At 37.8% G+C, this 12,215-nt stretch overlaps 1 protein-coding gene across 1 annotated transcript; it reads right to left on the reverse strand.

The window, feature by feature from the left end:
• Positions 1 to 1,956: 1,956 nt before the first annotated feature.
• On the reverse strand, positions 1,957 to 11,978 carry LOC145780828 (uncharacterized). Its single transcript, XM_082592472.1, has 3 exons — positions 11,793 to 11,978; positions 10,244 to 10,420; positions 1,957 to 3,448 (listed from the first exon to the last, which is right to left on the reverse strand). The coding sequence occupies exons 1-3, from the start codon at positions 11,881 to 11,883 to the stop codon at positions 3,132 to 3,134; spliced, it is 585 nt and encodes a 194-aa protein (XP_082448598.1). The 5' UTR covers positions 11,884 to 11,978; the 3' UTR covers positions 1,957 to 3,131.
• Positions 11,979 to 12,215: the final 237 nt, after the last annotated feature.

Raw genomic sequence — 12,215 nt, forward strand, 5'->3', positions numbered from 1 at the left:
GCTTTTGTCAGAGCTTTCAAAATGAGATTGGGCCTGAGCAACGAAGCGTGCGACTGTACAGTCTACGTAACAAAAGACTAGCAATCAACCAATCATGCAATAATTGTTACTGCGGGCGATTTGACTGTAGGCTATGTATGTATGTACGTCAAAACAGCGCATTTCAACATCAAAACAGCAGACAGTTTGCTCAAAACATCAGATGTGGTCAGTAGCGTACGCAGGATTTTCTCAAGGGGGGGGGCATTGAGAGTAGCGTAGCCAGGAATTTGAAAAGGGGGTTTTGACGACCGGCGGGCGAAGCCCGACGGCGTTTTCGCTTAAGACGACACCCAGCGGCGGGGGTTTTGGGGGGCCTCCCCCAGAAAATTTTGAAAAATTACTTTGAATTTGGTGCATTTTGAGAGCATTTTCAACAAAAATGTGGGTATGAATATTCCTGTAAAATGGTGCTGTCAGGTGGCATAGCAAAAGGATAAGATCATGTTTTCTTCGGCATTTTTTGGAAATAAAGCTAAGTCTCTATGTTTTCTTGTTGTTAATTCCTGGCTGAGATGTTTGGCATTGGCAAAACTCGCTCTTTTAATGCAGTTTTGTTTAAAATTAGGCAAGTTTTTTTTAGACTGAAACCATCATTCCCAAGCATAAAGTAACTGAAAGCATCATTCTCAATATCGTGACGTCACACGCGTGCCAAAGTGGAGTTGTAAACCCCAAGGCCCACCCCCTCCCCCCTTTGGCTATGCCACTGGCCATTGATATCCCAGACGTCTTCATGATATCCCGGTATGGTTTTAGTTTAGACTTTATCCATTTCTCTCTCACTAATCACTATAATAGGCTTACAGAACACTATGCTACATTGGCATACCTGGGGTGGGGTAGGTGGATTGGGCCATGTATTTCGTATTGGCTTAGTCTATAAAACAACATTGTTACAGTAATTGCTTTGACAGAGCAATGCAAAACATATTAAATGCTTTAATCTACGTCGTTAACTACTAAAACATTTTTAAGGGGGGGGGCATGGCCCAATGGCCCCCCCCCCCTGCGTACGCCACTGGATGTGGTAACGTGGCTTTTGTTATTGCTGTCTTTTATTACGTATTCTCGAGCAGTATTTGCACGTTTTGGTCATTTTGAAAAAAATGAAACACTGGACTTTGGGCCTTGCCAGCGCCATTGAAAACAATTTTTTTTGGGTAATTGTTTTTGAAATGTATTCTTGAATGTTCAGTTTACTCATTTTAATGCTTAATTCCGGTTTGAAGTTTTCATTTAGTATGCCTTTAACTGAAAATTACGTGACACAAATTATTGATTTTAAGCTGAAGTGAAAGTCTGATCCCTTACACACTTTTTAAAAACATTTTCATTTTTCTATTTTTGTTACTTTTTTTTAAATTGAAATTTTAAAAACGTCACTCAAATGTATCAATTTACCTTCTACGGAAGGTAAATTGATACACCCGGAAAGTAATTTGACACAGTAAAACTAACACAGAAATCCCCTTTGACAGCAAAGCAATAAATGAAAATTTAATATGTGGTTGGCATGCTTGGGTGCAAGGGTAACTGTTGAGACTTATGTGTGCGGCGAAGCTTCTGCAACGGGATGGACATGGGAAGGATGAATGGCTGGAGTTCTTTATCAAGGGGGGTGCTTTGCGTTGTTCTCATTTTTTGACAGCAGATAACGTGTAGGCCTACGAAAGCCTATATAATAGTTGTTTCCCCAAAGTAGCAGGTCTAGTTAATAAAGAATAACTTATTTAAATCAACTAGATCAATAACAACATTTTTTACAGTCACAAAAAAAATTTAATATACAGTATCAATTTACCTTCTCCACATGCATCAATTTACCTTTTTCAAAAAAAGTTAAAAAATTCTGATTTTTGTATGTTTGGATGCACATTGCAGAAAAAACGTGATATGCCCTTGAAGCCTTATCAATGAACTGTCAAATGAGTTTGGGTTTCATCTTTCAGGAACTTTTCTTTAATTTTCCAGACGTAAAAATTTTACGAAAATACTCAAAAAACACACTTACAATTTTATGCCACAAAAGCACGAGTTAGCTGCATGGTGCATTTTTTGTAGGCATTATTTTCACAGATCTTCCACCTAATGACAATATTTTTGACTAATATTTTTTGTACATTTCTGTAGGGGGGTGTATCAAATTACCTTCCGTATCAAATTACCTTCCCTTCCCCTAAGACTCACCTTTGTAGTTACCACGATATCCATAAACATGTTTTCGGCATCTTTTTGTACAGTAATTTAAACAAAAGTATCGTAAATAAACAATTTATTATGACCGGTTCTCGATCTTTTTTGGATCCATGGACATTTATTGTAATTTGTATAAATATAAATAACTAACATTCCAATCGACTGCTGGATTCACAAGATCTCAATATTTGCAACCATTTGAAATTCCCCAGGAGCGAGATCTACAATTTTAGGCTAACTTATTACGACAAGCAGTTATATGGCACACCTGATTTTGTTCTAACCTTCGTCCAAAACAAGTGCACTACAAAAAAGCTAAACTCAAAGTTTAGCTCATAGCTCAAAGCTAAACTCAGTAAATAAAAATGGACCATTGCAAAACCCCACTTGCATTGTCATGTTACAATTAAATCTGCACCGCAGCCTACAACGTCTACAGTTGTCCTCTCTTAAGTCCACTCCCTCCAAATTTTCGAACGCATTTGCATAAAATTGGGTAAAAAAGCGTCGCAATTCACATTACTTTGTCTTGTTTTTGACGGTTTCACACTTCATTACACTGGTAACCTACTTTGAATTCAACCGTTTTGTCACAAACTATTTGTGCTGTAACCATTGACAAACATTGCTTGCTCTTTATCTACTATTTTGTGGGCATTTTCCATAGATTTAACAACAGTTAGCCATAGTAGCCTACAGTAGGTCATAGTCTTTTATGCGCATAGTGGCCTTAAGATTTTGGGATCCAAGTTTGAAAACCTGAGATATTAGTCCTTTGAGTCCTTCTATTTAAGCCTTTCAAGGTGTTTCTGCAACAAACACTTAAAAAATAGGTCTGCCAATAACATTAAACTACATTGCAGAATTGTTTTCAGACATTTACTGAGTCGATTTCATTGTTGGTTTGTTAATTTCTTTGCCCTTCGCACTTCCTTCATCATCGTTGAAAACATTTGTAGACCTTCCATTATCCCTTCTCCTTTAAGCGCCGAGCAAGGCTGGACTTTCCACTTTTGTGTTTCAGGAATGTTTGCCAAAGCGAGCTGGTCTGTCACTATACTGAGTGGTGCCGCACAGGGAGAGTCTTGCTTGTTTGCTAGAACTAAAATGGGAAGCGCCGACATTTGCGCTGCAGAAATTATACCAAAAAGTTCATCCTTTGCTTCTTCGAATCTAGATGGATCAGCGCTATCCACAACAAAAATCAAACCTGCAAAATGAAGTCATAAAAGTCTACTGAGCCGATATCAATCATATCAACAGATGGCCCAACAAATCGTTGGACCTTTAAAAACATGAGCCGTCGGAGTTTTTATATTTTCATCTGATGCAATAACCCCGATCAACAGCGTTTTATAAACTATGATAACAATGTAATGAAAATAATGTATTGCGTCGATGGAGGTGACTTAAAGCTGTTGGCTAGGCTACTCTCATTTATTCTACGTGTGCAATGAAGCCGTGTCACGTAGCCTAACGACTGCTATAGTGCAGTCGTGGAAGGTTTTTTGTGGCAAAAAATTTTTATCAAGCTGATACTTTTCTCAGACCTTCCCCATACTATGCAAATGGCTCAGAAAAAAATCCCCATTAATCGGATGATGGGAAACCCCCTTTTGGGCTCATTTTCCAAATGACGTCACAATCCCTTTATGAAAATTTTATGTTTTTCAAAATAGGACATATTATACATCATTTTTTAGGTTTTTTCAAGGGGAACAACTTTTTCTATTAACAAGAACCCTGAAAATGTACAGAAAAAGAGTTATTACCGATTAAGCAAAAGGATAAATCTGTCAATTTCAGGCAAATTTGAAATTATTCGTCACTGTTGGACTTATTCTTCTACATTTGTTAACAAGAATTAAACAAAGTAAGCGAAACAAAAATTGAAGCTATCATCATCATCAAAAACGTCAAAGATGTTGCTTTCCTCCTCATCTTGTCCCGTTTCATCTTCATTGTAAGAGCACTCCTCTTCGGTACCAACATCGACGTTATGCAAAAGTGAAAAAAAAACTTCATTCTTAAGTTTTTCGTCTAGTCTCTGGAGTATGTCGTTCATACTTATTATACATAGATACGAAAAAGATGTGAAGCTATCTTTGTATTTGAAGCATACTTAGGCTACTATACTATTACATTCCACACCATGACTCCAGATATTGCTGATAATTGCAGAATTCTCTTTTCATCTATGGTTGTAGGCCTACGATCAACTTCTAACCGAGCAGCACACAGTAAAGAGGACAGCAAAAAGCTTCACCGGAATTTGGAAAGATCTTGCGATCGAGTAAGCTCTTATGCGCTCAATTAAGTCGCGTGGAGGATTGACGGAAGGAAAAGTATGCAGAAAGTGTTCCACATCTTTGGGTTTTTGGTGTGAGTCACTCGGCAAGTATTCATGAAGCAATGACGCAACTAAACAAGGCTCGGTTTCTATGAAGTAGGCTAACCAGCATGAAGAGTTGGGTGCTTCAAGAAAAAAGAGGGATTACGAAGATTGTAAAAGTTTCTGGCCTGGTTAACAACGAAAAACCCATTCTTAGTACCAGATGTAAACCTATCTTCTCCATCAAACGGTCTAGTGTCCATCGCCGGAAAAGATGACGTCAATTGTGAACAAGCGGAGCAAATTGGTCAAAATATCCAAAAAGGTTTAAATGGGGTAGCAATTACTATCGCATCAATCAATTGTTCAAACTATTAGAATCCTTAATGGAAGTAAACAAAACAAAAAGTAGTGCAAGTGGTATTGGTTCGAAAGTCATGTTCAATAGGATGTTTGCTGTTGCTGAAAGCGAGGAAAGCCTTGAGCAATTTTTCGAATTCGAGTTGACTTCAGAGCCAATGTCGATGTTCAAGGAAGGCATGATGAGAAAGCCTGACAAACCTTCTTCTCGAAAAATTCTTTTGCCTGGTTCTTCGTCGCATGCCTTAGAGGAAATCAACAAGCAACTTCTATTATATCGACGGTGGTACATTAGGCCTACTACATAAAGTTTGCTGGAAAAAAGTAATGAAGTTTTCGGAAGTTTGAAATTCGTATATGAAATATATCCAAAAACATTATACCCATGCTGTAGTTGTATTTGATGTTTATCATGACGAAAGTACTAAAAGTCACGAGCACTTGCGCCGAAATTCCGTTCCACAGAGCACGTTTGTGAAAATTGATCCTAGCAATTCACTTCCTTTTACTCAAGATCGCTACCTCAGCTGCATCGAAACCAAGGCTGAATTCATCAAGTTTGTTTCTACCCTTCTGAGACAATCCGAAGTTGAAGTTCACAACTGCTCTGATGATTTTACAATAACATCTACATTGAAAATAACTGATCTATACAATGAATATTGAAAAACGAAATGCACAAGAATAAAACTGCAAAGCAGAGGAGAAAGGCCCATCGCATGGCGGTTAATTACGCGAGGCAAAATGCTCTGATGATGCTGACGGTTCCATTGTAGCGAAATCCCTTGATTATGCTCTTCTTCGAAAAGGTCCAGTAAATGTCATTGCTGATGATACTGATGTAATTACTATGTTAGGCTACTGCATCATTGGAAGACTGACACTCATGATGATATTTACTTCGACCAAGGAGCGCTTCAACAAAGCCTGGAGAATCAAAGAAGCCAACCCAAGTATTAAAGATATTAAAGAAGATCTTCTTTTCCTCCATGCATGGTCAGGATGCGACACAACGTCATCGATATTTGAAAAAGGGAAAAAAAGTTTGCGAAAATCAGAAATGCTGAAAGAGAATTCTGCAATTATCAGCAATGTCTGGAGTTCCCAAAACGAGGTCGGAGAAGCCTCTATAACTGCATTCAAGATCTGGTATTGTGGCAATCAAGATTCAACGCTTACTAAACTCAGGTATGTATTTTTACATAGGGATTATATAATAATGTTTACACTTTCAAGATATTGTCCAATTCTAGATACCCTGTAGGCCTATGTAATATTTATCTTTGTTTACTTTGAGACATGACAGTTACATGTGTATGGTAGGGTTGCCAGAGGTTAATATAAAAAAGAGCCCAAGCTTATGCAAAAAGTAGCCCAAAAGTAGCCCAATTTTTTTGGGGGTTCTAAAATGGAGCCCAAAATGGAGCCCAAGCAAATAGATAGGCTAATATACAAAATTATTCTGGAGCGCTTGATCATCAGTCCCAAATTTTAAGTGTTTTTCCAGTTCTTCACATCTTTCAAACAGATTGGCAACCATGCATTCACCAGATAGCCCAGTTAATTGGTACTGTACTTGGTTAGCGCATAGCGCGTGACTTCAAGAACAAAGAAGAAGCTTCAAGATCAAGCGGCACTGGTTTGACTCTTGGGGTGTGCGTTTGAGCAACTCATTTTCAGGACTGCTCTCCATTCAGTGGCACCTAATGGATGGGATAATTCCCCGACGACAACACTTCAACAATCGACAACTTCACTCTGTCAATCTCGGTGACCGGGCCTGCGTCAGTAATTTAAAGCCTCTACAAGTATGCGAAACTGCCAGGATTAAGCTATTCAAGAAGCTTTCCCAGTCTGCGGATAAAGATTCAATCAATCAACTGTTTGTTAAAATAACTACAAACAGGTAGGTACCTAAACACAAAAAATGCCTTCACTAGCCTTTTTTTCTTATCTTTCTACATTTTGTAAAAACTTGATTAAGGTGTTGCGACCATGCCATAACTGATACTGATTGTCCTGCTTTGGCATCACGCACGTTATAGCGTCCGTGTTTTGTCGCTTCTACTTTTTTCTAGACCCCTGCTATGTTTGACATACATTGTTTTTCGTTGCGATGGTCAGAAATAAAAACAAATCTGAACTGATGTCCACTCACTGCATTTTCATGAAAACCTGGATCACTTAAGTTGACAGGATTGCCAGATATTAAATCCTAAACATGCGAATTTTTGAAAATTGGCATGTTTAATGTTTATAGCCTACCAAATTGGTAACCCTGCCTGACCGAGGTCTCCAAAAATGCTCCTCCTCAATGAAATAACTACGAATTAGGTAAAAATCTTAAACATGACACAATTTTTACATAAAAAGTTAAATTATACTTTAAAAAAAAGTAGCCCAATTGGGCGCTATCTAAAAAATCGCGCCCAACGCGAATTTTTGGCGCCTGGAGAAATCAAAAGTAGCCCAATTGGGCGTAAAAGCGCCCAATCTGGCAACCCTAGTGTATGGCATGCGAAGGGATCATTGCAACGAAAAGCTAACACCGAGCCAAAGAGCAGCCTACTTCCATGGGTTACGTCTTTAGAATTTAAATTCAATGTTTGTGAATGGGGATGGAGAAACAATAGCAACAACGAATTTGTCCCAATAATGACGGATATGCCTATAGCACCAGAAGCATTGACCAAAGTAATTAGATGCAGATGTAAGAAATCAACGAAAAATCCATGTGGAACGAAAACTTGCACCTGTCGCAATTGTGGAATGGCATGTGTTTCTTCGTGTGGTGAATGTCATGGTGTGGAATGTAATAGTATAGTAGCCTAAGTATGCTTGAAATACAAAGATAGTTTCACATCTTTTTCGTATCTAACTAATAATTTGTATGAACGACATATTCCAGAGACTAGACGAAAAACTTAAGAATGAAGACTTTTTTTCACTTCTGCGTAACGTTGATGTTGGTACCGAAGAAAACGAATTCTCGTACAATGAAGATATGAAACGGGACAAGACGAGGAGGAAAGCAACATCTTTATCGTTTTTGATGATAGCTTCAATTTACATTTCGCTTACTTTGTTTAATTCTTGTTAAAGAATATAGAAGAATAAGTCCAACAGTGACGAATAATTTCAAATTTGCCTGAAATTGACAGATTTATCCTTTTGCTTAATCGGTAATAACTCTTTTTCTGTACATTTTCAGGGTTCTTGTTAATAGAAAAAGTTGTTCCCCTTGAAAAAAGCTAAAAAATGATGTATAATATGTCCTATTTTGAAAAACATAAAATTTTCATAAAGGGATTGTGACGTCCTTTGGAAAATGGGTCCAAAAGGGGGGTTCCCATCATCCGATTGATGGGGATTTTTTTCTGAGCCATCTGCATAATATGGGGAAGGTCTGAGAAAAGTATCAGCTTGATAAAAAAATTTTCCCACAAACACCACTTTTTATAAGCTCCCACGACTGCACTACTATAACAGCCTACGCTTGCAACTGCGTCTCACCATAGCCAGAGATGGGCAAGATCACCAGTATTGGTGATCTTGAAGATCAAGATCACCAAGAATAGGTGATCTTGAAGATCAAGATCACCAAACTATGTGATCTGGAAGATCAAAATCAAGATCGTGATCTTGAAGATCAAGATCACTTTTTGTGTACTTGAAAAAAAAATGAAGTTTTTGATCAATGATGTTGCAAAAGATGTAAAATAATTACTATTAGCAACCTGGGTGAAGGTATATAGTTGGTGTTGCTCTTTTACTTATAACTACTCGATCGCTGGCTTCAGAATTGTAATAAGTTAGTGACTGTTGCTATTTGGCCCATCAATTGTTCACGTAGTTTGCGCAGAATCGCAACGTCACACCCACGGCCGAGGTTAATTACAGTAGTAGGCTACTAAAAAAGTCGCAAAATTTGCAATTAGTTTTATACTTTTTATTTATAATAAATAAATAAAAATAAACTTTGAACTGCATCATTTTTTACCAAATTTTTGTCTGGTTCATGCGGGAGGCTTTATACGTGTTACTAAGTAGTTGTAACTTTCACTGCATTATGTCAATGTTTATTGCACCATTTATCCATCTGGCAACCTTGATACTGTTGTATGCTATCAAAAAAGTTCAGAGGTTTGCGGTCACACAAACCGCTCCATACTCAGACCCTAAACAAGTCTTGGTCTGGTTGATTTGCTGCAATAAACCACTTTACATGACCAAAGTCGGCTAGAGTCCAGATTTTTTAACACCGCCATTCTAGACTTTTAAAACATCTAAAATTGGGTCAAAGAAAGCAAACATTTCTTTAAAATTTACACATGAAAATTGTGAACAAAGTTAAATCATTTTCATTATACGTCAACATAAAGTACACGGAAGTTGACTTCTTTATTATGACCAACACAGAAAACTTTTTCAATTTTGAAATGGCAACACTGACCAGATTAGATGAAGACTTTAAATCGTCTTTTGTTGGACACATATCATATTAGAGACAGTAGAATATCGGGATGCGCAACTACATCCGCTTTTGGCTTATCCGCAACACTAGAAGGGTTACGATTTTTTCTGATTTACAAAATAATGTACATTTTATAGGTTACATAAGAAGAATGAAGTTGGTTTTAAAATAATTTAAGGTTTTTAGGTGAAAACAAGCGAGCAACAAAGCGTGAAAAAAATGTCAAATTGGCAATTGACCCTTCTAATGTTGGCGGAGCAACGGAGTTGCGCGTCCCGGTATCTACCGTCCCTAATATCATATTAGCAGTGGCTTAATGTTAGTAGTTGCTACTAACTACTTGTACAGTACGAGTTCTAAAAAAATGCCTCTATCTAGTAAGTAAACTTCAATTTTAAAGAGATCTTGATCTTATTGTTCATCAAGATCAAGATCACACAAAAAAAAGTGATCTTAGATCAAGATCACCAAAAAAAAGTGATCTTGAAGATCAAGATCACGATCTTGATCTTCAAGATCACTTTTGATCTTCAAGATCAAGATCACGCCCATCTCTGACTATAGCCCACTTAAAAATCAATCGCTTTTAATGTTACTGCAGTGACAACCACAAAAATAGTTGCGAAGAAAGATTATCACTTGTTTTTTTCACTCAGCTTAGCTCATTCAGGCTACAAACGCCTTACAATTTTTTTGTGTAAGTTAGCCTATTAGCAAGCTAGGCCTACGGGTGTAAATTTTCCAATTGCCCTTTTTAAATGTTATGTGTTTGAGCTTCAATCATAAATTAAAACTTTCAGACATTTTAACACACAATTGAAAAAGAAAGATTTACTAACCTCCCGCTTCTTGATAATAATGTTTCCACAAGCTTCGCAGCTTGGTTTGACCTCCCACGTCCCAAACAGTAAATGTGAGCCCTTTGCACGGGGTTATTGTTTCAACATTGAACCCAATGGTGGGAATTGTTTTCACCAATTTGTTTATCTTTAACTGGTAGAGTATTGTAGTTTTTCCTGAAATGTACCAAAATGTTAGGCTACTACTATTTAAAAAAATGGGATAGACTCAGACTAGGCTAAGTGAAAACGCAAACATTGACATCATTTTTGCGCTTGTGACGTACCAGCGAACTTCATTTGTCATCTTACTTAGTTTTTTACCGCTTCATCTTACAGAACATAGCCTACGTGTCTGATTCCAGCTGGCTTCCATGTCTAAATTTTTCTGAGACATGAAAGCCGGCCTAAATCCAGGGCCGGATTTAGCTTAAGTGCTGCCCTAGGCAGATAAGAAAAGTGCTGCCCTCCAACAAAATTTGTTGATGGTAATTTTCAATTTTTTGATACAGCACAGGCACTTGTCCTCAATGCAGCCATTTTTATAAAACTTTATGAAACTAAAGTTCTTTCGTAAACTAGTCTTAATTTTGGCTTGTTTACATACTTTAAAGCATCAAGGCAAGTAGGCTACACAAAATAGCCTGCAACTTTTCCATCAACCTAACATTGACTAAAACATTTTTTCTAGGCTCCTTTAAATTTACTAACAGTGAAACAAACCGAACAAAGATTAATAAAAATTGCACAGACAAAGCCTAGTCCTCCATACTAAGCGAGACAGATAACTAAAAGAACAGCTGAGCACGAATACAGCACTGCTGAGCAGCACATATTGTTGAAAACCAATCAAGCGTGAAGTACTCTAGGGGCGATGACTTGCCGCACTGTTTATATATGTGTGTGATGTGATAACATATTTATTAATTGCTATATATCTGCTGTGAATTATTATATTCATACGTAGCCTACAGTATTATCAATGTAATATATTCGTATATTTTGCCACCCCAATAATTTTCCGCCCTATAGGCAACTGCCTACTCTGCCTAGCCTACTGATAAATCTGGCCCTGCCTGAATCAGACACGTCTAACAGTAGCCTACAATCAAACGCCGCACAGAAAGAGGACAGAATAAGTTACCGTTGCTATAGGCAAGCAACAATTGCACTGAAGACGGGTAGCCACCAAGACACAAGTAGCCAAGTCTCGAAAAGGCTCAATTGTTGTAACTGCATAGAGCACAGCTCACTAACTATTCAGCTCTGACAACAAAACCGATGTGTCAGGTAAGTTAAAAAAGGTCACTTAGGCTATGCTGACCAGTAGGCTACATCTACAAAGAAGGATTGAACTTTTGATAAACGATTTCCTATGGTTAGCTCCAGCTGTTTTACTGTCTCATCGATATCTGGAGATAAACTAACGGTAGGCTACCAAATTTGTGAGACTGAACCACAATTTCAACATCATCAGTTCTGATGATTGAAAATATGTGAACAATGAAAATAAAAGTGCTCAATGCTAAGCAAAGTCAGCCCAGCCTACCTGCAGCATCCAAACCAAGCATAAGAACTCGGACAGGTTGACTTTCAAATGCCTTAAACAAAGACTCAAGTTTTGAGGTTATAATTCCCATTGTGTTGGTCCAATGCTCATGTAAATTGGGGATTTAATTTATGACATGAATTTAGTATTCCAAAGAACATAGCTCCCAATCCGCACTGCTTAGGCCATAACAGAGTAGGCTAATGGTAGTGGAGATTATAAACAACTTGATTATTGTGTAGGCCTGCTGGCCAGTTCCTGCTGATTCACCAGTTAACACGTGTAGGCGATAATGAATTAATGATGTCAGTCGGAAGCAATACAGTGCGAAGTTTATAAGGACAGAGTTGCCAGATAATCCTGGAAGAATTCGAACAGTAGGCCTACTAGTTTGAAATTCGGACATTTTAGTAGAATTAATGC

This window comes from Aplidium turbinatum, chromosome 12, assembly GCF_918807975.1.
Source record: "Aplidium turbinatum chromosome 12, kaAplTurb1.1, whole genome shotgun sequence".
NCBI classification, from domain to species: domain Eukaryota; kingdom Metazoa; phylum Chordata; class Ascidiacea; order Aplousobranchia; family Polyclinidae; genus Aplidium; species Aplidium turbinatum.

Coding starts and splice junctions, on each gene's coding strand:
- LOC145780828 (XM_082592472.1), bottom strand. CDS start 11,883: ATGGGAATTATAACCTCAAAACTTGAGTCTTTGTTTAAGGCATTTGAA. Junction 10,421..11,792: donor GCTTGGTTTGGATGCTGCAG/GTAGGCTGGGCT, acceptor GGTACATTTCAG/GAAAAACTACAATACTCTAC. Junction 3,449..10,243: donor TTATTATCAAGAAGCGGGAG/GTTAGTAAATCT, acceptor TTCATTTTGCAG/GTTTGATTTTTGTTGTGGAT.